At 50.5% G+C, this 27,318-nt stretch overlaps 12 protein-coding genes across 12 annotated transcripts; 3 read left to right on the forward strand and 9 right to left on the reverse strand.

Annotated features, from left to right (window-relative positions):
• Positions 1-1,138: 1,138 nt before the first annotated feature.
• On the reverse strand, positions 1,139-2,821 carry BDQ94DRAFT_147919 (zinc-binding alcohol dehydrogenase family protein). Its single transcript, XM_026767099.1, has 5 exons — positions 2,534-2,821; positions 2,337-2,471; positions 2,053-2,268; positions 1,628-1,998; positions 1,139-1,539 (listed from the first exon to the last, which is right to left on the reverse strand). Exons 1-5 carry the CDS (start codon positions 2,751-2,753, stop codon positions 1,357-1,359), a joined length of 1,125 nt encoding a protein of 374 aa, XP_026624045.1. The 5' UTR covers positions 2,754-2,821; the 3' UTR covers positions 1,139-1,356.
• A 113-nt stretch (positions 2,822-2,934) lies between these two features.
• Positions 2,935-4,131, reverse strand: BDQ94DRAFT_64226 (poly hydrolase). Its single transcript, XM_026776245.1, has 2 exons — positions 4,072-4,131; positions 2,935-4,019 (listed from the first exon to the last, which is right to left on the reverse strand). The coding sequence occupies exon 2, from the start codon at positions 3,994-3,996 to the stop codon at positions 3,046-3,048; it is 951 nt and encodes a 316-aa protein (XP_026624046.1). The 5' UTR covers positions 3,997-4,019; positions 4,072-4,131; the 3' UTR covers positions 2,935-3,045.
• Positions 4,132-6,283: 2,152 nt separating this feature from the next.
• On the reverse strand, positions 6,284-6,775 carry BDQ94DRAFT_147922 (uncharacterized protein). Its single transcript, XM_026767100.1, has one exon. The coding sequence runs from the start codon at positions 6,613-6,615 to the stop codon at positions 6,325-6,327; it is 291 nt and encodes a 96-aa protein (XP_026624047.1). The 5' UTR covers positions 6,616-6,775; the 3' UTR covers positions 6,284-6,324.
• A 221-nt stretch (positions 6,776-6,996) lies between these two features.
• On the forward strand, positions 6,997-8,313 carry BDQ94DRAFT_160914 (carbohydrate-binding module family 18; the record flags this gene model as incomplete). Its single annotated transcript, XM_026769279.1, has 3 exons — positions 6,997-7,111; positions 7,165-7,599; positions 7,646-8,313. 3 exons carry the CDS (start codon positions 6,997-6,999, stop codon positions 8,311-8,313), a joined length of 1,218 nt encoding a protein of 405 aa, XP_026624048.1.
• Positions 8,314-8,612: 299 nt separating this feature from the next.
• On the reverse strand, positions 8,613-10,588 carry BDQ94DRAFT_180741 (phytoene desaturase family protein; the record flags this gene model as incomplete). Its single annotated transcript, XM_026773704.1, has 4 exons — positions 8,613-9,749; positions 9,810-10,343; positions 10,387-10,508; positions 10,561-10,588. The coding sequence occupies 4 exons, from the start codon at positions 10,586-10,588 to the stop codon at positions 8,613-8,615; spliced, it is 1,821 nt and encodes a 606-aa protein (XP_026624049.1).
• Positions 10,589-10,925: 337 nt separating this feature from the next.
• Positions 10,926-12,314, reverse strand: BDQ94DRAFT_172468 (uncharacterized protein; the record flags this gene model as incomplete). The annotated part of the gene is made up of 2 exons (XM_026771960.1): positions 10,926-11,861; positions 11,907-12,314. 2 exons carry the CDS (start codon positions 12,312-12,314, stop codon positions 10,926-10,928), a joined length of 1,344 nt encoding a protein of 447 aa, XP_026624050.1.
• Positions 12,315-12,979: 665 nt separating this feature from the next.
• BDQ94DRAFT_180743 (acyltransferase family protein) lies at positions 12,980-14,383 on the reverse strand (the record flags this gene model as incomplete). The annotated part of the gene is made up of 1 exon (XM_026773705.1): positions 12,980-14,383. One exon carries the CDS (start codon positions 14,381-14,383, stop codon positions 13,070-13,072), a length of 1,314 nt encoding a protein of 437 aa, XP_026624051.1. The 3' UTR covers positions 12,980-13,069.
• A 1,395-nt stretch (positions 14,384-15,778) lies between these two features.
• BDQ94DRAFT_180745 (glycosyltransferase family 2 protein) lies at positions 15,779-17,676 on the forward strand (the record flags this gene model as incomplete). Its single annotated transcript, XM_026773706.1, has 3 exons — positions 15,779-16,867; positions 16,926-17,039; positions 17,104-17,676. The coding sequence occupies 3 exons, from the start codon at positions 15,779-15,781 to the stop codon at positions 17,674-17,676; spliced, it is 1,776 nt and encodes a 591-aa protein (XP_026624052.1).
• Positions 17,677-18,026: 350 nt separating this feature from the next.
• BDQ94DRAFT_64263 (glutathione S-transferase family protein) lies at positions 18,027-18,949 on the reverse strand. Its single transcript, XM_026776246.1, has 2 exons — positions 18,729-18,949; positions 18,027-18,666 (listed from the first exon to the last, which is right to left on the reverse strand). Exons 1-2 carry the CDS (start codon positions 18,879-18,881, stop codon positions 18,103-18,105), a joined length of 717 nt encoding a protein of 238 aa, XP_026624053.1. The 5' UTR covers positions 18,882-18,949; the 3' UTR covers positions 18,027-18,102.
• Positions 18,950-19,327: 378 nt separating this feature from the next.
• On the reverse strand, positions 19,328-21,019 carry BDQ94DRAFT_180746 (major facilitator superfamily domain-containing protein; the record flags this gene model as incomplete). The annotated part of the gene is made up of 1 exon (XM_026773707.1): positions 19,328-21,019. The coding sequence occupies one exon, from the start codon at positions 21,017-21,019 to the stop codon at positions 19,328-19,330; it is 1,692 nt and encodes a 563-aa protein (XP_026624054.1).
• A 1,097-nt stretch (positions 21,020-22,116) lies between these two features.
• BDQ94DRAFT_147925 (uncharacterized protein) lies at positions 22,117-22,949 on the forward strand. Its single transcript, XM_026767101.1, has one exon. It carries the CDS (start codon positions 22,291-22,293, stop codon positions 22,585-22,587), a length of 297 nt encoding a protein of 98 aa, XP_026624055.1. The 5' UTR covers positions 22,117-22,290; the 3' UTR covers positions 22,588-22,949.
• Positions 22,950-24,947: 1,998 nt separating this feature from the next.
• On the reverse strand, positions 24,948-26,018 carry BDQ94DRAFT_160920 (uncharacterized protein; the record flags this gene model as incomplete). The annotated part of the gene is made up of 1 exon (XM_026769280.1): positions 24,948-26,018. The coding sequence occupies one exon, from the start codon at positions 26,016-26,018 to the stop codon at positions 24,948-24,950; it is 1,071 nt and encodes a 356-aa protein (XP_026624056.1).
• Between the last annotated feature and the right edge of the window lie 1,300 nt (positions 26,019-27,318).

The following is a 27,318-nucleotide window of genomic DNA, read 5'->3' on the forward strand; positions in this document are numbered from 1 at the left end:
GGGGGGGGGGGGGGGAGAGAGAGAGAGAGAGGAGATGGTAGTGGGGAAGATGGGAGAGAAAGGAGAGAATGCGAGCTGAGAAGGCCTGGAGGATCAAGTGAGCAGCAACTACCGGTCACTTAACACGGCAGCGCCGTTAGTCCTCCACATCATCTCTGAATCCACTTCCTTCTTATCCTATTTTTTTCCTAGAAATGAAGTCGAGCGACGACGCACTCTGAGGCTGTAGAGGCAATGGAGAGCATAATTCCAAGCCTGCACGTGTCACAATCGCACGGGAATCGTGAGTGGTGGGGCTCAACGCTTTCGCGGCACACAATATGATCTGGTCGCGCCCGATCGGGCCGACCCGACTTGGCCCCGTCAAATCTGGCCTCGGCATTCGGCCGCTTCTTCTGTCGTATGCCGTTGCAATGAGCCCGCGACCTTGTTGCTGTTCACCCAATGAGTGTTTTTTAAGAATTCGAGTCTCGGCACTCCCGATCAGCTGGCTCCTTAGAGAAAGATTGGGGTGGACATCCCTCCCGCTTTCAGGGGTGTGATTACCTCATCTTTCGGACCAGGGAAAACGAAGAGTACAAGGCCTACGAGGCTATGCATAGGAATCATCTCTTTATCATGGACAGAGAGAAAGTGAAGCACGCCTTAAAGAAGTTCGGCTAAGTCGCCTCCGGGTATTGCTCTGGGTTAAAGAGCTACTTGCAATGTACCTGAAACTTAGCCCCTGATGGAAAGGATTTTCACGTGGCAAATATATACCTCTGGCTACTGGGTTGCACCCCGACTGTGCGAATCGAGAGCGTGGAAGGTCTGCCTTCATGGGATGCTTTCACTTTCTACTTTATGATATCAGAACACCTGGGATCTTGAATGAAGACACCGATGGCAGGCTGTCTACTGATGTCTTATCTCGTGCAGAGAAGCGGGTCCTGATGTGTTTGACAGCAGGGGAGGGGGGTATTGACAGACACCACACAAGCTGGGGTTGTCCACCTATTTCTACGGTGGCGGCTAGGACGCACATGTTGACGCACCCAGTCCTGGACAAGGTCTATTTTAGCAAGGAAAAAGGGAAACCGATCCGGGAGAAAAGGCTCATAGGTAATGGTTCATGTGTCCTCGTGAAGCGGTATACACTTGTGATTCCACGACTCTAGTATCCCCTAAGCGTCGGACTTTGTCCAATTACAACAAAAGTATAATCAAGCATGATCTATATGAATGGAAAGAATGGAACGTAATCGTTATTTCATATTGGTGGTCATAATGGTCTTGGAGCTTGATAATGACAGCTGTGTACCATGTTAGAATAATCAATTCACGGGAGCAGTGTCAATTTCATAGCTCATGGTAGACTCAAAGCTCGTAAACTATCTTGTACGCTGAGATCTTCCCGTCTCTGTACTCCTGAAATCCGTCCGCCACCGCATCTAATCCTTTGAGTAATTTCGGCGTATTTGGTTTCAAGCTGCCTTTCTCCAACCATCCGGGTAGCTTTTCGAACAACTCGCTGGTGAGCTCGTGGTCATCCTTCGAGGCCTAGACGTTCACAAAAATTATCAGTGAGGTTTGTTCCACAAGGATATCATCGGTGTGGGAAATATCATATGATGGTGGGGATACGCACAGGCCACTTAAACTCTCCATAGCTGTGATCTTTGAGGAAAGCAGTCCAAACCAACACATCCGTGACGCGCGTGCCCGGGACAACGTTCTTCGTATTAGCCTTTCCAGGACGCACAGTGCAGAGATTTCCAAGCCCGGGATGAAGTGCGCGTGAAGCAGTAGCAGACGAAGTCGCGTTGCCGATAGTGTCGAAGACATGGCGTAGACCCGGCGCCAGTCCCCGGATCTGTTCAGCAACATCCTTGTCTTTGTAGTCAAAGGCATACTTGGCGCCAGAGGCGCATACCAGATTGAAGTGCTTTGGGCTGCATGTCGTCACTACTTCGAAGCCGCAGAGAGAGGCGAGTTGGATGGTATATAAACCGACGCTTGCTGTGATCGGTCAGTATCGTATTTTGGCTTAGTGGATTGATAGTGAGTTCTTACAGCTACCACCCCACACCAGAACTCTAGTCCCCTTAGCCTGGTTGCGGTTGAGCGCAAGGCAGCCTTTGGAAAAGAGAGCTAGCCAGGCTGTAGCTGCGGCGAGAGGAATAGTGCTGGCTTCTGCGCGCGAGATGTCGATGTTGGTTGGTAGTTTGAATGAGATCCGCTCGTCTGCTAGGCAGTACTGGCTGTATGCGCCGAGGCCTTTCACCTCTCCTAGATATTGAGGGATATCTCAGTCTGTGGTGTCCAGTACGGTCTGAGTGAATACAATGACGACTTACCTCCCCAGACCAAGCCAGCAACGATATCACCTTTGGATAGACGCGCAACATCGCTACCTAGCTCAATAACCTCACCGACAAAGTCGCATCCCAGAACAGCTCCATCACCAAAGGCGTTACTGTCAAAGGATTGCACTATAGCGTGTAAGCGGGGCTGGTTGCAGGGCAGGTAGGACGAGATTAGGCGCTAAACTTACCATCGGTCGGGTTTTGTGCGGCATGCGACAATTTTACCAGCACTTGATTCGAGGCTGGAGAGGGTCGGGGGATCTCTTCTTTGGACAGCTTTGGGTGTTGTTGGCCATCCGTCACGCGGACGACCAGCGCTGTCATGTTTGGCGGGGTTCCCATCGTGGTAAGGATTGGTCGGGATTCTTGGCTAGTTCGAGTGTTAACCGATGGTAGAGTTCTTGTCATACAACTGTAAGGGCGCTATAATACAGTACTTTCGGACAACAGCTATTTGGAGGTATTTATAGAGGAACTTATAGAGGAGAACGAGATACTTGGTGAATGGACTGACAGGCAACGTGATTGATAAGCGCGCTAAAAGTGAAGCACATGCGGGGAACGGGGATCCCCGCCTCATGAGTTCCCGCCTGCCATTTCCCGATATACATTCCCGAATATTCGCAGCTTCCCTGGGGATATTGCAGCTGCTCAATCTCAAATAATATATGCGTCATGTATACTGCAATACTCAATCCTTTCATTGCATCAACGGCTGCAGGTAACCCAAGACACATTCCTGCACTCCCAACGAGTTGTGCGCCACTCCATCCACCACGTCCAGCCGAGCCTCAATGCCATCTGCCTGCCAACTGCTCTGCAATTGCTGGAGCGTCTGCGATCGTCCCTGATCCATCATCACCACCTCTCGCTTTCCCGTATTCACCGTCCCGCTGTCCTGCCCAGAAGCCTTTTCCGCAGCCATCCGTTGCGCCATCATTTTCTTTGCCCACTCCCAGAACTCCCGCCCCCCATGGACCTTCACATCTTCACTTCCAATGACTAGCTGGATTTGCACATTTTTGACAAGATCCTTATTCACTCCCTTGCCAAATATCTCCTGAATATTAGCTATCCCGCTCGGCCAGGCCAGTTGCTCATCAAGCATCGTAACCTTTCCCGGCGCACCGACACTCACGGCTGCTAATCGCTCCGGGTGCACGTAGAGAAACCGATGCGCAAATTGCCCTCCCCCGGAAAACCCCGCCAAGAAAACCTTCTCGGTGTCGATTCCAGGCCAGACTGTAGATACTTCACCTAGGATTGCCAGAAGCGCACGATCAGAGCGCAGTGTCGCTGAGCGCAGCACCTTGTATGAGTCGAGATCATTGGGTCCGTCGATGTTGGCGGGGAAAAGTGGCGCAAGGATAGCACAGGGCGTGGATTCGGCAAAGGAAACCAGCTCGGTTCGCATCGAAATATTGCGGCTGGTGCCATGGATGTTCACCAGCAGTGGAAGCTTGGCTTTGTCGTAAGGGCTTGGTTGGGGAGAGGTGCGGCTGGGGTCCGGATTGTAATGGGTGGGAGGAATGTACAGGGTGTAAGACACGCGCGGTTCAGCTGCCAAAGTACGCTGGGGGATATGTCCGACGAGAAACGCGGATTTGAGAAACTGGGGCGGTACTTCCGCGGTGGTGAGAGGCACATTCATGGTCGCGTTGTTCAGTTGTAAATCTTCACTCTAGTTAATCGTCGTCGAAACGGGTGCATGCGATACTACACGTACTATATAATCTGACGGTCGGAAAGTACGGGATGCCGATATGCCGATGGTAATTGTTGAGCCGTAAGCGCTAAAGGCAGAGCTTATTCTCCAAGATTTCGATACAGCGGTCTGATATGATTAAGGCGTACGATGGATAGGATCTTTCAGCCAGTTGCAACCGGTAACAAAGTTATAGTCACGGCGTTCAACGTTGGGAGTCTATCCCGGGCCGTAAGCCGCATGCCCGATCTTAAGTGGTTGCGGGGACATGCGGAGAGCGAGTGGATCCCACAGAAATTGCTCCACGCAAAAGTGTTGAGAACATTCCTTTGTGGCTGAAGTTGACATATCATTCGGTAAACGAGTCGGTAGGATGGATATCGGAATCAGGAAAATTATGGCGGAAGCTGTTGCTCAGATCTCAGCATTCCGACTACCTGCTCTTTCCATACGCTGAAGTTTTATATCGTCCCTAAAGTCGCTAACAGTACCGTCCAAGGGTCAGCATGTGCTTGGGAGAATTAAAGAAGAGCCTAGCATGGCACTAGTACTCTGAAAAAAGGCTTAGGTATCTCGACTGCATCATGAATTTATCACGGTGTTTGTGCTCCAAGGGGAGGGCTGTGAGTGCTTTCATATCCTGTAATGCAGATAGTATCCACAAGCTTGGTCGCAGGATTTTCGGCCGGACAGTCTGTGGACCCTCGTATAATCGCCTCGTTTTCTATGATTAGGTAGTGTAATCCTTAATTTCATCGGTTTGTTAGAGCTTATATACCAACATTCATGAGACGCAAAGTGGAAAGGCTTTTGAGAACCGTAGAAGATGTTGATGGAAGTTGGTTGATGGTGAATCACCTGATCACCAGCTGACTGAGTCACGAGGGCGACGATGACTTGACTCTCTTTCCTCCACCCTTCATCTTAACTGTCTACACCTGCCGAGTCAATGACAGTTCATCGTTCAATGCCACAAATCGATGCTTCATACACCACCGCCGTCCTCAGTGTGAACCGGCTTCAATGACTGGAGTGCGATGACTCGAATAATTGGGCTATCTCGAAGGGGTGTCCTTTGGTCTACTGAGTCGCTTGTGAGAGACCGATTCCCTAGCAACAAGCCGTATTAATTAGACCGGGGTGAGTCTCCTGCTCAGAGAACCAAGCAATGACTGATGAAAAGCGTATGCACTTTGAATTAGTTGCAGCCTAAATCGTGAGAGGATGCTGTGCTAGCCGGAAACGTGCAGCCGTTCTCATGGTTCCCCGCAATCTATGGAGTGCACCGGAGGAAGATACCACTTTTCGGCTAGCGGTTTTTCTGCTTCTCTCAAGACTGCGTATACTTCATCTCCTATGTTGCCCCTTTAATTGGGAACCTTGAATGGAAAGACAAAGCACATTATAGCGCCATTAACAGCTAGCAGAAGCTTACGATCTATTAAAGGAAGCAGATTATGTGCTACTCAGTCTTTCGGCGCTGCCTATGACGGACTAAATTAGCGTGGGTAGAGCATGTCTTGGATTATTTTGGGATTCCACGGTTAGCGATTCCTTGTGAGACATGAGAAATGAACCGATTTCATGGCTGAGACAAGCTTTAGCCAAGCTTTAGGACGGCTGTCGGCATCGCATCCGGATTTCTAGATTTGACGAATTATGAATCATGAAACACTGACAGGGGGTGACGAAGAGTCAAAGACGAGGACATATTGGGCAAGGTATGCTTAGTTACACCCAATGAGATCTTTGGCCCACTATGGTGAATGACTGCTTAATTACATTATCCGGCTGCGTATTCTGCCAGGGTCATCTCGCTAACGGCGAGACCAGGTTCGGGTAGGAACTTTAGAACATCAGAAAGCCAGGCACATCTTCTGACCAGCCGATCACCGGGTGAGACATGGATAAATACTGGACAGTCATCGCCAATGAAGGTGGACAACCAGACCCACCGTGGAAAAATTTAACCCGTTCGGAATAGCGGCTGTTTTCGGCAGTAAATATTTCCCCAGGAAGCGCGCAACTCAACTTCGGCGCCCCGTTGATCTACGCAGGACCGAGACGAACAATCTGCCAAATGACACGGCGCAGCAGCTTTATGCTATATCTGTCCATCTGCTACGCCGCCGTTCATAATTTAATACCGATCACTGCTTTGTGATAACAAATGTCGGAGGACGCGCAATGCCCCTGAGGTAGCGCTGGTTAGTCTGTACTAGCGGAAGCACTAGCAAAGCTTGACCCAACAATGGCGCACGAGAATCCTGCTGCCTAGCTCGGATTGGTCGCCCTCAGCAGGCGTGAAACAATATTCCCGGCATGAAGACCTGCCATTCGTGCAGATTCGATCCAATTACTCTGACGTACGATCACCGGGGAAGACCATAATGAAGTGCAGATTGTCCCTGCGTAGCGGATATGGAGGGCTACAGCTCGCTTATCATGATTCATGAATCCACCCGGTGACCTGACCCAGATATGACCCGTTCCAACCATGGCATCGCCGAGTGCCATAAACATGTTATCTTCAGCGGGCCTCTCCAAGACATTTAGTGTGCCCATGTGGTGATTCCACTCGTCATTGCCACTATTCACCAATACTTTTTGGGTTAGCTGGTCCCCCCATTTCTTGAATTTGCTATGCGATTATCCAATTTCAATACGGAGATGCATAAGCGATATCTCCGGTCTTTCGGTCTGCAATCGTTTGGCTGTCGCCTTGTCCCACACATTCCCCTTTTTGACCCTACCGGTCGCTTCGGGGAATCAACGGGATGCGGGATTTTCCCTCGATATAATGCTGAACCTGCCGTCCCTTTGCTACTGAAACTGCGCTGTTGTTTCATATTTCTACTGTAACCAGCCCATTCTCCAGGCAGTCCTCTTTGGCTGTCCTCTGCCACACCCCTCGGCTGCGGCATAGCATTCTCGTTCGGACCCAACATGCGCCACATTCCGGCATGGTTCGTGGCCTGTCTGGCTGCGGCCACCGCCTCGGCCTCTGCCCCGACTTGCAGCACCGACAGCAAGTGTCCGGAAGAGTATCCGTGCTGCTACAGTAAGCACACCATGCCTCGTAATTCGCACATGTTCTGACATATCATCTTCAAGGCGGACAATGTGGTGTAGGAACCTACTGCCTGGGAGGTTGCAACCCTCTTGAATCGTACTCGCTCGACAGCTGCACGCCCGAGCCAATCTGCAAGAATCAGACCTACACGTTTACGAACATGGACAATGCGGTCCTGTACGACCACTACCTTGGTAACGCCTCCGAATACGATTGGGTGTACAGCGGCTACCCCAAGATCAAGAATGAAAGTCTGTGGTTGACGATGCCCAACGGCACGACGGGCAGTCTGTACTCCCTCAATCATTACATCTGGTACGGCAAGATCTCGGCCAAGATCAAGAGCAGCCGGACGCAGGGTGTTGTGACGGGTTTCATTCTGATGTCGGATGATTTTGATGAGATAGACCTTGAATGGGTTGGATACAATCTTTCGAGCGCGCAGACAAACTTTTACTTCCAGGGCGTGGAGAACTGTATGTTCCGCAGATCAGTTTTATGCACCTAAACTAACAATTCTAGATACCAATGAGGTCAATGCCGCCGTGTCTACCGGCAACACCTTTGACGAATGGCATACCTACACGATCGACTGGAAGCCCGATGTGCTGGAGTGGCTCATCGATGGCACTGTGATGCGCACCCTGACCAAGAACTCTACCTACAACTCCACCTCGGGTATCTACCAATACCCGCAGACTCCATCCCGGCTGGAGATGTCTATCTGGCCCGGTGGCTCGGAAGCCGAGGGACAGGGTACTATTGAATGGGCCGGCGGTCTCATCGACTGGGACAGCACGGATATCAAGGAGTACGGCTACTTCTATGCGCAATACAAGGACATCACGGTCGAGTGCTACCCTGCCCCGTCTGGCACCATCGACAAAGGTGACACATCCTACGTGTACACGAGCGACAGCGGTCTCTCGGACACCATTGAACTTTCCGGCAACAGCACCGTGCTTTACAACCTGCAGGATACTGGCTTGAACATGACGGCTGGCACCAAGATGTCTGATTCTGCCACGGCCTCGGGATCCAGCTCTGGAGCCAGTAGCACCGGCAGCAGCAGCAGCAGCAGCAGCAGCAGCAGCAAGAAGGAGAGTGCGGCATCCGGCTATGGTGAGCGCGTGATGGAGGGATCGGTGCTTGCGGCCGTTGGTGCCGTGGTTGCACTGGGTCTTTTTTAGATAGGGGGGCTACACGGTTTCTAGTGGGAACGTGGCACGCGAGATGCTTGATGTGGTATATATTCTCTTCGGATCAATATTTCAAACATGTATTACCAAGTGTACTTAATCATAATACTTACAGACTACAGAGTGTAGATGTACATAAAACACTCACACTTGAACATAGGATTGCAACTGCATTTACTCTACCAAGACTCGAATTCTCGAGAGACTAGCAACCTACTACACCATATTTCTTAAAACAGACACCGTCACACCCCGCCTTTTCCCACTTCCCAGGTTGAAGATAAAAGTTTCTACAATTCAGCAGGCACCCCCGTACAAGCAAGACACAAGTTCCGCACCAGCCCAATCCCCAAAATAGCACACAGCAACATCCTCCAACTCGACCTATCACCACTCTCCATCCACGCGTCTTCTAGCCCACAAAACCACTCACGCATCCCCATCCTCATCCTCATGCCCATCACCATCACCACAATCACACTCAGCACAACAACAACACCACCCACCCACATCCACAACCGCCCCTTACTCATCCTTATATCTCCCCTCTTCATCCTCCTCACCCACTCCTCCACCACCCCAACAACAACCCCACTCCCCCCAAGCACAACCGGCACCCCACTCCCGGGATGCGTACTGGCCCCGACAAAAAACAATCCCCCGATACTCTCATGCTGAATCCTCGGCCTAAAGCACAACACATTGAAAAATGAATGCGAAAGACCTAATATCGCCCCGCGATCCAGATTGTATTTCTCTTTCCAGGTGAGTGGGGTCTCGATCCTCTCGCACACGATGTGTGATTCGATGGAGTTGCCTGTGCGGTCATGGATAGTGCTGAGGATGAGGGAGCGGATGGTCTGGGTTGTTTCGTGCCAGTAGGCGGTTATGTTGTGGGGGTTTAGGGGGGATGTTGGTGATGAGGAGGAGGACGAGGAGGAAGGTGATGGGGATAAGAGGTGGGGGACTGGGACTAGGACTACTATTGCATCTGTGTTTGGGGGTGAGGCTGAGGGGTCAATTCTGCTGGGGATGTGCAGGTAGAATGAGGGATGGTCTGGGATTTGGTGTTTTTTGAAGATGGTGTCGAAGCTGGATTTGTATGTTGTTGAATCTGGGAGGAATATGTTGTGGGATTGGAGGTTGGGGAGGGTGGTGTCTAGTCCCCAGTAGAAGGAGATGCTGCTGCAGGAGGTAGGCTTGTTTTGTAGGGATTTGCTGTAGGTGGTTTTGGGGAGGAGGTTGTTGTATGCGTAGGTTAGGTCCGCGTTGACGATTACTATATCTGCTGAGAGGGTTTCTCCGGTGGAGAGTCGCACGCCCGTTATGTGTTGATGGTCGTCGCTGAGCTCGATGGAGGTTACGGGGGTGTTGAGGATGTAGGTGGTGCCGTGGCGGATGCTCATTTTGACGAGGGCGTCGAGGATCTATGTATGTCAGTACAGTCGTGGATAGTATGAACAGGGGAGAAGAGGGAAGGGATGTACAGTTCTGAATCCACCGACAGGATACCATATCCCATCTGTCATCTCGGTATACTGTAGCAAGGAGTATGTCGCTGGAGCATCAAACGGGCTCATACCAAGGTACATACTGGCGAATGTAAATGCCTGGCGGAGTTTGTCGGAGCGGAAGTACCGACTCGCACGGGTATATATGCTTTCGAAGACGTGGAGTCTGGGTAAGGCGAAGAGGAGGTCCCATCGGAGTAGACTCCAGATGGTTGCGAAGTTACGGTGCAGGATATGTTCGCAAGATAAGTTGTAGTGTCGGCCGGATTCGACCAGGAAGCGCAGAAACCTTTCAAATCCATACGGCCCTTCGTGGGCTTCTATTTGCTCTTTCATCGACGGAATATCAGTGGATAAGTCGAGGTGGTCGTGATCCGGGAACCAGATGCGGTAGCTGGGGTCGCATTTGCGGAGGGTGATGCCTTCGGCGGATATGGAGGTGTACAGGTCGTTGAATATCTGGTGGAAGAAGGACGGCATGAGGAGGAGGGAGGGACCTTGGTCGAAGCGCTGATGCGGTTAGTATTGTACTGAGATATATAGATGGACACACGTAGTCATTCTCTTGCATTAGAGAACATCGCCCTCCGATGTCTGCATTCTTCTCGACCACCGTCACTTTGTAACCCTTTTTGGCGAGGCAAGCTGCGACAGCGATGCCGCCAGCGCCGCCACCTGTTGGAGGATAAGTTAGAAAGAAAAGTGCAGTAAGGGATGCGCTTCGTACCAACTATTATGGCAGTGGGAGGCTCCATTGAGGTGAAGAGCAGCTGGTATGGGAAATGAATGAAACTGTCTGATTTCCTATTTACCTCCGGCCTGCATTTAAGGCTGCGAGTCGTTATCATGCAGTAAACCATGTGAGAATTATAGCTGAGCCATATTGGTGTCTTAAGCTTTATACTTCAACTTCCTTAAGGTCAAATATCCACTACGACCAAGCAAGTGGTGAGAGCAGACACAGACACAGCATCCATGGTTCAGGCCGAGCAGCAACAAGAAATTATAAATCCAAAACAACATAAAGACACCTAGACTGCATGACAACCGAACTGACTTTCTGTCAATCCGGGTATAACGTACAGGAACAAGCTAATTGACTCCCAGCTCTTCCGCTTCCCAATCATATGCTACCTTCAATCGCTCGCTCATGTCCAGCGGCTGGTCCAACCTCTCTGACAATATGTCCAACACAGCGGGTACATCCACCTCCATATTATGCTCGTCATCCACCGGATCTAACATCAAAACCGCATATGGTTGATCCCGCATTCTTGCGGCCTCATAGAAAGCAAAGTCTGGCCTCGACGTTGGCATAAATTCAATCAAAAGCGTATCCTCTGCAGTCCAGAAATGGTTATGCAAAGCACTTCCGTGGGGACCAATGACGGCTTTCACGTTCTGATGAACGTAGCGCATCAGCGCGTCTGTGCTGGGAAAATCTTCGTGGTTGAAGATCTTGAGTTGCTCCCTTTTCCCTCTTTTATCGAGAAGTGCTTGAATATCTGCTAGGAGAATATCCTCATTAAGAACTTCTCGGCCAGCATTGAGATTTAGTCCGTTCGATCGCGTCATGTATAGAATTAGTTTTCGAGTTGACTTATCCACTGGCTGAAGACTATCAGGACTGAGGAGCGAAAGGGACCTCTGTGTCAGCCAGGGGTGAATGAGTGGTGCACGACAGCTCCAGATTAGCTGCGATGCTACGAAACTCGTATCGCTATGTAGCACCTGGTTTGCGGCATATCCAAGGTATGACCAAAACTCCTCGACGGACTTGTGGCCCTCGCGCCCGGTAGCTACGTACCGCGTCTGATGGTCTCGCGACTGAGCCACTACTCGCATGCCGCGGTCGAGGAAGTGCTGCATTGACCATGAGTCTGGGAAATTTGCAAGCAGCACGCTGTCATGGGTGGGCTTGTCGCTGCTAGGTACAACATGAGAGGTTGTAGCGAGGCCGGACATGCAGGATTGCATGATCCAGTTGTCGAAAGGTGTAGAGGCAGATAAGGTGACGTTTTGGAAGACCTAAAAGATGAGTCTCTGTCTCTTGTATAATGGGTAGACACTTACATATATCTGACCGTGCTTTTCAGGATACCGCATTCGACCTTTCATCTTATAAGCTCGTTCCCACATCATCCAGGTTGTGTTCCACCACCGTTCAGCATCTTGGGGACGGGACGCAGCGAATATCGGAGGGCCGATAGTAAATGCAGGGTAGATCAGCTCCTCAGCGGACACTGCATTGGGTAATGTTCGAGCAAGACACGGTGCGTAGTATCCGGGAGTTGTACCAGTGCATTCTGTCAGTCTGAGGGGATGAAACCGGTCGCCTGTGGAGAGGGAAGGCGATATATGATTCTCTGGATTTAATCCAGGCGTGACAACTCGGACGGTATAGTCTCCGATGTGTTTGGTTTTGAAGATGATGAACAGGAGCGAAAGAGACAGTGTAAGCGACAATAGGATACGCCGCATTGTGGATGCATGAAGTTTTGAGGTTCCAGTATACCCTCAATATTTGTCAGGTATATTGCTTAAAGAACAGTAGGCCGCGACTCGATAGTCTTCTTTTTTCCGTTCATGCCAATTTTGACAGCGCATCGCTCCTGTATGCTGAGCCCCAGTAATGATGAACAGCCACTCTTGGCGTCATCCGTAGTTCCCAGCCAGGCAGTCCTACTGATCGCTTCACCTTCCACGAACACTGGTTTTTCCTCACGCCGCACTGCCCCTGTGCAGGGTCCTCTGCCGAGACCTTCCTGTCAGCTTACAGTTTGGCACGCCTGATGAGCGGCTCCGTCCTCGTACCTGGATTTTGGGATCTCGGAGTTGGTTACGAGGTTGAGCTGAGAGCAACGATAATAATATGCATTATTCCGCAGTGCTAAGCACGGTAATAGTTTTGGGAGCCAATCAAACCGTACTGGAGACAGAGTAGGAGGCTATGTGCTTAAGAAGGGCAATGCGCTTGTGCTGACAGGCTGGCCAATTAGGACCGTTGTCTAATGGTAATGCACCGGGAAGGCTGACATATAATAGTGCAGATCCACTGAATTGGGTGATGATCTTCTTCATGGCGCGGGGGAATGCCGGGTAACGCCAGCCCACGTAAGATCTACTGCTCGTGTTCGATGTTATCCCCTCTGCCGACAGTCTTCGAAGTAATTCTACATGATTCAATCTCCGCAAAAACAAATACGTTCTAGTGCATCTGAGTACCCACTGTGTGATCACCTGCTAGCACGGCTGACGAGGTTTTCCACCTGATACGCCCAAACAACCGACTTTCGGTCCACAGTCTTGGACATATACATGGACGCCAGGATCAACAACGGGAACATAACAACCGCTGCTGCAGTCCACGCCAGGAATAGTACATGCCAGGCGGACTCATCCTGCTGCGTCTGCCAGAAATCCGTCCCCCACAGATGATAACAGACAGCCTGCAGGATGCGATTGCGCATGACCATGATGAATAACGGATGAAACAGGTATAGTGAGAAAGAGATCGTCCCGAGGAACTGCACGAGACGAGTCTCTAGCGGAACTCGCAGGAATCGAACACGTCTGAGCGTTCCAACAACAAGGATCGCCCCGACAGCGTGCCATCCCCGGATGCGAATCTCAGGATCCACATAGAACGGTAGCTCAAGGGAGGATTGAAACCAAAAGTCAGGTGGAAAAGTCGTATCTTGTGGGAGGCACAAGAGGTAAATTCCGCTCACGAAGAGGAAGCCAGTGAAGACATTTGCACAGTTTCTGACAAGGATGGTCGGTTTTCTCATTTCCCCAGCCGCCAATGAATTCCAGGATGCTTCACGCAGGACATCAAGCTCCGCAAATAGGAGACCAGCCATAAATGCTGATAATATAGGTGAGCCGAACCACATGAGGGTGACACACAAGCCGGCGATTGCTAACAGCCGCACCCTAGGCCTGATGGATGCAAGCCCAAGTATCACCAGGTAGACCGTCATTGAGCATTGGTACTCATACGAAATGGTCCACAAGTGGAAATTGTATCCCGTCACATAGAATGGCCCACTCAGATGAAGAGTCGTTAGAAAGGTCATGGTGAGACAACTGAGATGAGGTCGCAGCGCTGACCAGGGCTGTGCTCCAGGACAGCCCTCCCGATCACCCGGCATCCAGTCAATCAGGCCCATGTAATAAGCCGAATGGGAGATGAGGCAAAGAGTCAGAACGGGAATGTAAAGTCGAAATCCGCGGCGAAAGACGGAAGACGTAAGTTTTCGATAGAACTGAGCCGGAGCATCATCACGGAGTCGTATTATGGAGGTGGACACGGCATAGCCTGAGATGACAAAGAAGAGAAGAACCATGGACTGACCAGCAAATAGTAAGCGAAACGGTGGTAACTGGAAGAAACGGTGATTTTCAGTTGCGGGGACAGCCCAGAATGATCGATAGGGAGCTTTCATCTCTGTCACGGTGAAGTGGAACCAGGCGACGATCGCCGCAGCTATGCCTCGCAGTCCATCCAGCCAAATTTCGCGAGATTTGGCCGAAGCTGTTGATGCCATTGTGACAATAAGAGGGGAAGTGGGGGATAAGCTTAGAGTAAGGAGGATAAGGTGTGGTATGGTGTTTTCGTCGAGTGAGGGGTTTAAGAAGCAAAGCCATGGTGCAGCCCCGATAAATAGACTCGTGCTACTGAATGGTACGGAAGCGTAATATTGAAGGGTCAGCCGTGGCACGGCCTTCACTGAATCGGCAAGCAGATTCTACCTATCAAAAAACAAGGCAATGTGGATCTAGCTTAGCCAAGACATAGAATCACAAGGTTGGTGACATTCTTCCATAGGACGGGTATGTGAAGATCCCGGAGATGATGCTCCGTAGTCCGACGGGGAGCCATCCGATACCAAATCCCGAGGCCATTAAGCCCAAGCTGCATTATTCGAGGCGCCCAGCATGACCAATCAGGTAGTGAGATAAGCACTAAAATCAGCGGGGTCTGGATACGAGCTAAATAGTAGAAACTCCCGCGGCTTATGCAGATCACAGATCTATCATGCTACTCGTCGTATATCGTTGTCCTCGGCACATTGCCAACGGGCTCTGGTGTAGCCAACCAGAGTGCTCAAGATGCTTTTGTCCATGTTTGCTAGGGACGCTTTCAATGGAAGCGGCATTCAGAGGTAATAGTAATAACCTGCAGATATTAATATATCATTCGAATTAGGCAATGAACCGTATATGTTGGAAACCGAAGGAGCTGAGAAAAATGCAAAGACGCACCTGCCGCCGTCTACTGTTGACTTGCGCGTCCTTGTCAAGGAAGATTATATCCGTATCCAATCGTGGTCATAATCGTTTGTTGGTTCACAATATCACACTCAATAAGGGTTTGCGACTGAAATGTGGAGGTCAAGATCCGTGCTCCATATCCAGTCTGAATACTGGAAATTGTGGCCTGTACAGAGTTGGATGATATCTGTTTCCTTGGCCTTGACGACACATTTTCCCTAGTGCTTATGCGACAGCCAATGTGCCGGCACTGGAGCACGGATTGTCAATCTTTTGTCTGCTCCCGCCTGAAGACCGCGTAGTTTGTCCCAACGTGGGCCGATCGTTCGCGCGGCAAGTTTCATCACGGCCGTATGCAGGGACTTTGCAACACCACATCAACAGTCTAACGAAATGACTGGATAGCAAAATGTATTGGCATCAGCACTAGATGCGCACGCCATGATCCGTCGAAGAGTGAGGGCGGATGGCTTATGGCTGCTCTAGATGATGTGGTTTGCATTGCCACCCGAATCATAGACAGTCATCAGTAACATATATTGCAACAAAGAGGGCAGGAAAACTTGATGTATCACTCTCGGGAATAGTACTAGATTCTTTCTTTCGTCCGTTCTTAGTCTCACGGTTTGGCGCCTTCTGGCTCCCAAAAGTCTTACCTTTATTCCATCATGTATTACATCCCCAAGCCGTTGAAGCCACACAGTGGCGTAGGCTCCGGCCAGCGATTGGTGTCCCTGGCTGAACAAACTTTCAATTTCCTGGGATGCATTGTTGCGGCTGTGGTATACTTCTACGGCTTGATGTATCTCAAGCAACCCTTAACCTTTGACATGATAGTGAGTATAATTCTGGCCGAGTACTGTCGATGGAGAAATAGCCAGAGACGCAGATATGCAGCTCAGCAGGAAGAGAACGGTAGCCTTGGTCTTGCTGAAAAGGGCAAGTCAAGCGAGCAGAGGTTGGACTGTGTTGCTGCTGTTGTTGGGTATAGGGAGGAGCCTACCCTGTGGAAAAGGGCATTGGAGAGCTATTCGCAGGCGCAAAATTGCAGGTTTCTTCTCATATGCATAGACGGGGATGCAGAGGAGGATCGGGAGATGGTTGAAGTCTTTCAAGACGTGAGTGGCTATCCTCTGTCTGTATTGCATGTATTCACGTTTATTGATCAGGTTTACGCGGAAACGTCCGCCTTGATGCACCTGGATATTCCTCTAGCAGAGATTGCTATGCAGATGGACCGAGCTAGGTCCTCCAAGACGACTGATGCGGATATTATCGCTCAATGCTGTTCTGTCGCCAGAGGGGCTCTGGAGAAGAGTGGTATCAATCTGACCGGCGAGAGGGCGATCTCTAGATTATGTGTTAGCCAGCCGCACATGCACAAGAAGGGCGTCATGTTTACCTCCTTCATAATTTCCTTGGTGCTCTCCGATATCCTCGACATCGAGTTCTTGTGGACATCCGATTCGGACTCAATTGTGATGCCCGATACATTGACACGTACGATGGCGACATGTGCCGCGGATCCCGGAATTGGGGGTGCCAGCACGGCACTTACCACCCACAACAAGGATGAAACAGCCATCACGCAGCTCGGGAACGCGGTATACCTGAACGAATTGTATCTGGCACGTTCCTTTACTGGCGCAGCTGCCGCAAATGACTGCCAAAGCGGACCGTCTGCTGCTTTTCGCTTTTCTGCTGTGAGTGGAGAGTTGCTCGCCTGGTATAAACAAAGCGTGCTCGGACATTGGATGGTGAGATTATTCTGCGCCACCGTATGAGCATAGATTGACTGTGCAGGTTGTGAACTAGGATCGACATCTGACCACACGTCTCCTTTTGAAAGGTTGGAGAGTGGTCTTCGCATCCGACGTTATGACCGCCACTGAGTCACCCACAACATTCAGGAGGTGGCTATTGCAACAGGTGCGTATCCGGAAAGAATTGTGCCCCTAGCTCAGTGAAACTGGCATTATGCTGAGGTATCCAGGTTCGTTGGGGTCGAGCTGTACATGTCGAAAGCTTTCACCGACCGAGCGTGTACCTAAAGCACTCTCCCATATTGTTCTTCGGCGCCCTGCGGCGACAATTTGCCGCCTTTATCGTGCCCCTAACTGTTGTCTTGTATCTCTGTTCTGGGATGCTCCTAATCCGAGCCTTCTCATTTCAGGATTACTCCCACCGCCTGGCGCTGACAATCTCCTACCTTGTGTTTCGTAATCCATACCGACCAACTATGAAGGAGTGGATGTGGAGTCTCCCCGCACATCTGTTCTATCATGTTCCCTTGCCTGCCATTCAGGTGTGGAGCTTTCTGACAGTACTCCATGATTCATGGGGAACGACTATGAGGGCCAACAAAGAGGTAAAGCATTCTAAGCTGCGTCTCAAGATTTGGGAAGTTGGGTTCTTCGTCTTCTGGATGGCCATCTTGGGCGGTGCCTCGGGGCGATATATTGCAACGTCGCTGATGCCAGGTTCAGTTGACGTGGTGGCATTCATTCTTGGGGGGTTTGTGTCAGTGTTGATTGTGGGTGGATGGTGGATGGTTGTCGCGAAGTGAGCGGGGCTTTTGGTTTTACCGCATAAACGGTGTCGCCATGAACGCTTCCCTGGGCGGACCTACCAGGTGAACATATCCTTGAGCATCATTTTATTGACGAGTAGAAGAGCCAAACAAGATTCGGAAAGGCGGACTTTAGAAAGTTGATAGAAATGGCATGCCATTGCGAGGCTTGAGGTGTGATGGCAACGGAGAAGCGAGTTGAAATAACAGGGCGTCGGGAAACAACAGATGTCCCTCGGTCACCTGATCAGCGTACTACACGAATAATATGATCACTTCTCACGCGTATTGTGTTTGGTTACACTACTAAGTGGTCATCCAGGGGGTCAGCAGTCGGATATGCATTTGCTCTTGAAGCGTTTTTTATAGATTCATTGAAGGTATATATTTCGTGATCAGCCTAACAAAGATTCAACATGACATCTACTTCCTGTTCGCCAAGAGCTTCTTCTTCGTCCTGTCAGCACACGTCTTAGCATCAAAAATACCATTGACGCTAGGATGCTCCCGAGTCGCCTGCGCCCAACGGCTGAAGTTCTTCGCCTCTGCCAATCCCTCCCAGATGGCCGGGTCGATCAAGCCAGCCTCCTTGTCCGCGAAGGCGTGCAGACGGATCAGGAACGATCCGAGCAGCACCTCCACCAAAGTCAATTTATCACTACCACCGAAGAAAGGTCCGTGCTGCTTTCCCTCCAGTCCCTGGTACAGGAGAGGCTCGATCTCCTTCTTGATAGCAGCTACGTAGCCCTCAACGCCGGCTTTCCGGTCGGCTTCGGTAGCACCACGCAGAGCGGCGTTGTAGTGGGGGGCAGCTTTGCTGGAGTAAGTGTCGACGAAGAAGGCGACGCGGGCGCGCTGCAGAGCTCCCTCGGGAGTGTTTGACGGGGGCACAAGGTGGGAGGGGTATGCGTCGGCGAGGAATTGAGCGACGATGCCGGATTCGGTGATCACTTCACCGTTGTAGGAGAGGGAGGGAACGAGACCACGCTTTGATTGTGAACGTTGCTTAGCTAAGCTTTGTGGAAGGTGGATAGGAAGGTCGGACATACCGGGTTAACTTCCAGATACCATGGCTCGCGTGGGGTATCCAAATCAATGGTGACCTCTTCGAAGGGGAGACCGAGCTCCTGGAGAACAATGTGGGCGCGGTGAGCCCAGGGGCAGGTGCGGTTGGTGTAGAGGACGATCTTGGGAGAAGACATGATGAATCTGTGAATCAATGGAGGGAGTTAACAGCTGTCAAGGGGTGACGAGGAGAGGCGGGACAGGCGGGTATAAAAAGGCCGGCAGAAGCGGGGCATCGGCAGATGGAACCGGCGGGGAGGAAAACGTGGGAGGAAGAAAGCTTACACGACGCGCTGCTGAGCTCCGACGGGATTATTAATGGCCAGCCCGCCGGGTGATTTCCCGCCTGGATGGCATCACCGCCACCCTATTAATTATTTTCCGGTGTCCTACGGGGTTACTGATGGAGAAAGGCGCGGGAATTCGTCATCCAAGGCGTTATATTGCACAATTTGGGGTATAATCTATCTATCTAGACCTTTAACATCTAAATATATGAACAAGAAGTGTCGCACATGCGGGGTATCTAAAATGCTCGTGGCCACATAAAATGTCATGGAGAATCCTCGACTCATGCATGTACTTAAACAGGGAACGGCTGCGACTCGCGACGGAGTCGACTGGCCCGACGACCAGCATGTCTCTCGCGATCGGCGGCTAGGGTCTGGGCAAATTTGCTGCGACGACGGATTTCGGGGCCCTTCCAGTAGAAGATATAGATCGGAATGGCCACTAACGCGGCAATGCACCCCAACAGGGTACTGCCCCAGGCCAGATGGAACTTACCACCAATGTTCTCATACAGTGGTGTCGCATACATGGTCGCAATACCAGCGAGAAAATCACGGGCGAATCCATTACCGCCGGTCGCCGAGGCAGAATAGGCACCGTAGGCAGCGACCATGTAATCAATCGTAGCCATGTAAATGGAGTAGTTAGCGATGGCGATCAAACAGGCGAAGATCAGGGGAGCAATCCAAGGAGCATAGGCAGGGCCAATAGACGTCCATGCAAAGCCCAGCAGACCGATGGGCTCGAGCGGAGCGAGGAACAAGAGCAGGAGAAGACGGCGCTCCGCAAGACGAGCAGCATTACCTTCCTTCTTGCGGATCTGGCGTTGTCGCCAGACGTCTGGCAGGAAAATAAGGTATGCGATTATATAACCAAGCAGGATGGCACAGAAAGCTAGGCCATTTGTGAGGGTATTGAAGCCCCACTGATCGAAAACGAGCGTGAAGGATTCGGTGAAGGTGAAAATCAGAGCATCGGAGAACCCAGATAGGAGTGACAAACAAAGGACAATGGGCTCGCGGATAAACATCTCAAACGGACGTTTCCAGATTCTCAAGACCTCCTTGATACTCAGACGGCTTTCTTTCAACTCGTTGGGGCCGTAGATGTTGGGGTCTTCACCAGACTTGCGGCGGCGCTTGGCTTCGCGATCCAGGAGGATGGTTGCTCTAGTTTCGGGAACCAACAGAAAGTGCAGAGCTTGAGTGAAGCCTCCGACAATCAATTGCACCCAGAATACCCACTGCCACGTGAGATACTGGCCAATAAATCCACCAAAGACGGGTCCAATTGTAGACCCGCCCACTGAAGAAAGCACGACGTATGCAACAGCAAACCCCTGGTCATCAACTTCCCACATGTCTGCAGTCATACCCAAAGTGACCGATCCACCAGCAGAGCTCAGGCCACCCAGGAAGCGGCAAACCACGATAGTACCAAAATTCGGTGCCAAGGCGCAAGGGATCTGCCAGATATTGACTAAGAATAAACTGAGCTGCATGATCGGCCATCGCCCGAATTCCTCACTCCAGGGCGCCCACAGCTCACAGCCAAAGGCGTATGCAACCAGGAAGATCATCTGCCCGACACGGGCTGCCTGGGCGCTGACGTTGAACTCATTCTCAATGCCGGTGAGAGCATCCGAGTACACACCCGTATTGAAGTTCATGGACATCTGAACCATGAAGACTACGGTTAGGATGGTCCATTTCTTGTACCAAGGAAAGCAAAAGCCGAGTTTGTCGTAACAATCATCCTCGGTTAGCTCCCGCTTGCCGTCGGATCGCTCTTTTTTGGAAAGATCGGTATCACTTCCAGATGTTGGCTGGGAGGCATGCTCGGCCTGCTGGGTGGAAGGATCGTCCGATTCCGATCGACGGGTCAGGTTTCTGAGGGTGTCGTCTGTCTTGCCAGACTTCTTCTCATCATACATACCCCGATCGCCAGGGGCATCGTTCTCCGGGGTGGGCTCAGTGGCCGTCATGGTGATGGAGTAGAAGGCGCAAGCTAGAACAGTATGGAAACCCTTGTCATGCGGGGTGGAGAAGGTAGGAAGAAAAATTGTAGAAAAGACCAATCAGTGTCACGGGAATGCGAGGGAGAGAGGTGATTGATTGGATTGAGGATGATGCTGGAGTGACGATTGATTGCCAGAAGGGATGGGAGGGATCTTTATAGATCGCTGATCTCTCCTGGATGGCATCTTCCCTGCACCACGGTACATTATTATTCCTCGAGGATGCCTGGCACCTGGAGTGCGGAGCCGATGTCTGCCCTCAGTGGCATGACGTGAGGGCTTACCCATGGGAGTAGGTTGGCAAATGGCAAACGATGGGTGTCCCAAAAGGGTAATCCGAGAGGTTGTTCGCTAAGGAAGCCTGATAACGATGCCAGTCGGGGCTCGGCGGAAGAGATCTTCTCCCCTCGCTGGCGTCATAGTTCCGGCCCGTCAGACTAGGAGCTGGGGTCCCCAATCAGAGGCGGGGACTCCTATATTGTCCAGCTCGAACCATGGTGCTACTCTTACCGGGGTACTTTCTACTAAGTACAGAAAATCTAGCATTATGGGCCATAGCGGCGACAGAACTTTGCGTGTGCATCGGAGATTGTTGGGTTCTGATTGTGTGATAGTACTTATTGCGTGGTGACCACTAGGGTGAGTTTCCCTCCAGGCGGGAAAAGGTCGGAGAGGCAGACACCACACGGCCGAGGTGCAGCCTGGGGTGTCTGCTTTGAGGTACAGGACAGGATGTTCCTAATGGCTGAGAAAGCGGCCATCTAGGCGGTTTCACTGGACTTTGCGACAGGCAGTGGAGTAGACCAGATGCAAAAGCATGCACAGTCACCTGCTCAGGCTAACCCGATCGGCACGACTGCTGTCGGCCGGGGCCGGCGGTGAGCCATGACGTCACACGCTTTCTTTCAGAACACCAATAATATTGCAGTATTCTTTCTGTGTTGTTCCTGATTAGGACTAGGGAGGGCGGCCAACTGGTTTCTGCCTGCATTCTGCCGCCCTTCTCCGGCCGGTTTCTTAACTAACTATCAGGTTCGTTGTGCTGCTCAATCGGCTAGGCTGATACTAACAACAGTAGCCCACTTCTTCATTTTTTTTCTCACCCTCCATTTCCCCAGTTCCTTCTCCACGTCCTCCCCAGCAATTCCAAAATACTTTCTCCTCCACCATGACGCAGGGCTCAGCTCGAGTGTCAACTGACAACGTCACTTTACGCCTGGCTATCGTTCTTTAACGTCATGGTCCATGTGGTCGCTGCCAGATGTCCTCCCTCATGGTATTGGAGACGATATCGGCTCGGTCCTTGCAACTCAGTGTCTAGCCTCTTGGCTACGAAGCTAATCCGCAGCCGGCCAACCTCTGTCGGCTTGAAACCATGCAGCTATTCCGTCTCCTTGTGCCGCCTGGCCTGGCATCCCGGCCTCCCGATGCAACCCGACGCCACACCTACTGTCGACCCGAGGAACGACATCGCGTCGAGGGGAAGAATTATGATACGCCTCGACAAGGTTCACGCAGATTTACGGTTCGGATAATTTCTATAGCCGCCAATTCTCCCTTTGCTCACATGGACAATATTCCTCTATCAAAACCGTCAAGACCGTAGGTGAGTATATCAATCATCCCACGCAGATAAGTTCAGACTAGAGTGTGAGGAACAACATTTCCGCAATCATGTTTGCTTTTGGTACTCCGCGTTTCTCACCCCTGCTCCCTCCATCGCACTAAATTAATGAACCGCAACAAAACATTCCATCAGCGATTCTTATTGACTGAGATGTGACCCACACTGCATCATCTCCTTACCATCCACGCAGACAGCCCCCCAAAACCAGTTCCGCCTGCATCGTTGATTATCATATGATATTCGGATCCCTTGCTGTAATCGTCCCAGTCGAATCCACTAACATCTACTCTGTCTATGCGTGCCGGCGCTCTCGGCTTTCAGAAAGCCAAATCCCACGCCCTCGTATCGGGTCTGTGGTAGGGTACCGCATCCTTCCAAGACTGAGGTGGTATCGAAACCCGAGGAGCTTACTGGTAGAAATGTGCACAGCACAAGGCTCGGAGTGATCTGCACCGGCACGGTCACACATCCCGGATGCTCTGTATTAGCCGGAGGTGGTCTCCCAGGCTCCTGACAAGATCTTGGCCAAGGTACAACGCGCACAGTATACTTAAGGGTGAACACAATCGGTAATTGATCTACTGGTCGTGGAAATTTTAATCTGCCACATTAGCACAATACAAGCAGACGTGGTATAATGCGATATACGTCTGAGCCTGCCCTAAATAACAGAGTGCTTCTGGCCTCTAACCCAAGAGAGTAACTTCCTCGGTTCGACCAATTACAGTGCGGTTTTTTCAGGACGGCCATTACTGTCCAGCCAGCCAATTCTAGATCCTGCTTTGCACAATAATCTCCACTTATGTAACCAACAACAGTCTATCCTACATTACATAACTAAGACCAAGTGCACCCCGTTCTCTGCTCGCACAGATCGTGACAGTCCCCGCTGTGCGCCCGATGTTGATTAGGCCCAATTTGTGCTAATGCAGCACCAAGCATCGCCTAAGGCAAGCCATAAGATTATAGCGTGATGCCAAGGCCCATTGAACAGGGGGCTGTGGTCGTGGCGGACGCGTCGGACAGAGGCCATCATTGCCACTTCCGGGATAGTCGGGCGACCCCGACGGTGCTGCCAACCTCAACAACACAGTCCAAGGTGACACAAGAATGTTGCTGGAACCCAAATTATGAAATCATTTTGGGCAGATGTCTAGACCGCCATAACATAGACATTTACCTTATTCCTGATATCGGTGAAAGGCAATATGGGCCGTTTTACAGTGAATATAGAAGAACTACGACTTATCAACATCGTCGGGAAAGTCCGCGACTCTGGACTGAAGGAATTTTCAGCTGAATGTCACTAGTTCATAGAAACGCATCGAAACCCATATTATCTATGTGTTTATCGGAATCCCAGCTAGCGTGCACTTCGGTTAAATTCCGGGGCATGAAGCAAAGTCGTACCCACTTGACCGGACTGTCTGGTTTCCCGATAACGTGATGGAATAGACTTTTTCGTCCTATCGTTCCCTGAATGGCATATTGATGACCTTTCTGGAATAGCAACACGGGAAATATTTCCAAGGTTCTGAGCTCTCCTTGTTAATGCCCAGCCATAACAAGTTTTGTGGCTACAATATCTGGGTTCCCAAGAAGTATCCTGCTTTACCACTAACAGTCGGGGAAGTTTTGGTAAGACCATGGCCTACTGTGATCTGGTAATACCCCTTGTGCCATATTGTAGCGTAGCACATAGCGCTCGGATGGCGTAGTAATTTGCACGCTTCCGCACGCTGTCTGCTTCTTCCTGCCTATCTTCCGATTTGGTGGTCCCACTACATCAATCACTAAAGGCATGTCAAGGATGACTCCGGTGGTTGACGTCTTTTAGGTAGGTCTGTTCTTCCTTAACATCCATGGTTCGATACATTTGGTGTTATACCATTTGCTGATTTTCAGCCAAATGTCCAAGGATAACTGGCACTCACTGCGCCGGGACTGCCAAATTCAGGGAAAGTAAAAGACTGGAATTATAATCCGGGTGGCTGAGAACGGGCAACGATTGTAGAATTTTTTAGGGTGTGCACCTACAGATCGAGCTCTGCGAGGTGACCAGCCATCACAGAAGACACTGTCAGGCGTCGTCTTGATAGAGTATGAAGTACATCTCTTTTCGACTTGACCGAGCTACTACTACTGACTAGTAGTCAATGGCCAAAAAGACCTTTATGCTGTGTGTTACAAACAGTCAACAGTAACGAACGGTATGCCCCTAGCAGGTTTCGGGATAACAGCTGAAACGCGATCCCGCTCGAAATTGATTCATCCCTCTGTCACATTAGCTACCTCTTCCTCATGACTCCCCTGCCCCCCATCCTGACTACCATCGTTCGAGTATATCCTCTCCATTATTCTAGAGAGGCCTTCTTCGTCACCTTTCATTGTCTCCATATGCTCCTTCGCCACCCATCCTTCCGTATATCCACCACCAAAGTCGATCACCCACGCAGCATCATTCCTATCGATCAACACATTGTCCGTCTTCGCATCTCCCCAGATAATATCAGCCCGATGCAGCAAATCCACAGTCGTAGTAATCTGCTCCTCCCATTTCTTCTGTTGTGCAAATGTGACTTCGTCATGTAATGCACACGAAAGGGTGAGGTTTTCACAGTCTACCAACGATAGCAAGATGCCAATAATGCAGCAGCTGTCGTGCGATCCATAAACAACACCTACAAGTCGGGGAATATGTACTTGCGGATCGTCTCTCAGGCCTTGGTTCTCCATCCTCCTATAAATGTCCAACTCACGCAGAAGTCCTCGCTTTGTGTGAGATTCCTTTAGGAAACATAGCTTGCCATCGACACAGACCTTCCTTGGGTGCTTGGAATAGCCATATTCGCCTTCGCTGAGGCACTGTTCTACCGTTTCTGGTGTGAACTTACCCCAGTTTGGGTGAAGAGCGAAGTCGCCTATATCAACACCCGGTTCCCTCAGCGTCCTTCGAACTTCATAGTCATAACAGGGTTCCATCCTCTCATCAACGAAGTAGAGCTGGAAGTAATATGTTTCAGGAGAGAGGTAATCACGAAGCGTGGCCGTTTTCCCGGTTGTGAGCGAGGGTTCAACTTGGTCGAAGATTGGCAAGAACGGGGCCAAAACCCAGTCATAGAGATCGTCCTCTGCTGTCTCAGCTGCATTTTCAACGACATACATAAGGTCGATATGACGGCTATACATTTGGAAAGATAATGGCGACTGTATAAAGTTCTCCGGTGAGATCTCTATCTGAAAACATTTCCCTTTGCATGCAAGAGTAATTCGTGTCCACTTGTCATGTTTACCGTAAAGGAGGTCCTGGACTTTCCAATTAGGACTCGGCGCTTCCATTTTGAATCCAAAGAGTTGGCTAGACAAGATTTGACGCAGGGGGTAGATTAAGTAGTAAGTGGCAGCGAAGGTTTAGTACCAAATGAGTAGTCGAACAGCGACCCGTGGAAGGTTCAATGTGTTCACTTTCGGTGGCTTGTACTACCTAGCGACCAAGACCGCTTATCACAGAAAGAAGAGTTGTTGTAACCTTTTATAGACATTTTCCTACACTCCTCTTGCTGATTAGGTCTGATGAAGTACAGAAGACCACAACAAGCAGCGTACAGAACTCTTAAGAAGATAACTGTATTTTCTGATTTTTGCGGCAAATCTCTGCTCCTAATCGGCAGTCCCCTTGCTATAATTGAATTTCTGTTTCGGAATATTCCACTGATATTAAAGGAGCATAATCAGTTTGCCCACTTAGTTATATAAATGTGAAGTTTGCCTGGCTTAGTAGAACGATCAACAGGAAACCACCCGCCATCTCAACTTACTAATAGGCTTCTATATTATCACCATACCCCATTCACGATTTATACTTTTCGGAAAGTGCCAAGCATTTTCTGTTACTCATCCATCATCCACTCATCAACCTACTGTTCCAAAGCGAACCCGATGCCAGGAATCAGACGATATGCACTTTGCTCCGGGCACGGAACGCGGCATTTTACTACTTTGGATGCACTCTGTACTAGGGAGGAATGCGTGTTAAAAGAAATGATCGATAGGGGCTGGACCTGCTGTAAATGTGGACAGGAGAGCATTGTGGGCGCGTATGTATGCAGTGGTCCCCCCTCCGGAATACATTACGGCGTTGATAAGGGTAGTTGCTGCGCACATCTCGTTTGCTTGGATTGTCAGCATACATCTACTCCACCGAAGGGTAGATTTCCGCTACCGACGTATGATTGACAGGGCTATTTACTGTCATGTCTTTTCGTTAATACTTTATTCTTCCTTGTTGACGATCGGTCTGTGGGGCTGAACGTGTACTGCTCCAATTGAGCGGCGTTGCTAGGCGAAAATTGCTTTTGCTAGGTCGCTGCTCTGCGTCATTCTTATTTGAATCAGCTACTGGTGTAGGGTTTGGATGTAGTGTCTTGACTGCAAATAAATCTGACAATGAACGATGAGATACATACCTGTTGTATACCTGACCCGTCAATCCCACAAGGTAGCTTCTACAATGTAACCTTTCAATCAATACTTCTCCAGTAAGCTTATCTTATCTCACCGGCCGGTCTTTGACGTGAAATACCATGAGCTTTCCGCAAGTCGATGTCATTAGAACAGAGTACTGAGACGTAGCAGCCCG

This window comes from Aspergillus welwitschiae, assembly GCF_003344945.1.
Source record: "Aspergillus welwitschiae strain CBS 139.54b unplaced genomic scaffold BDQ94scaffold_26, whole genome shotgun sequence".
NCBI classification, from domain to species: domain Eukaryota; kingdom Fungi; phylum Ascomycota; class Eurotiomycetes; order Eurotiales; family Aspergillaceae; genus Aspergillus; species Aspergillus welwitschiae.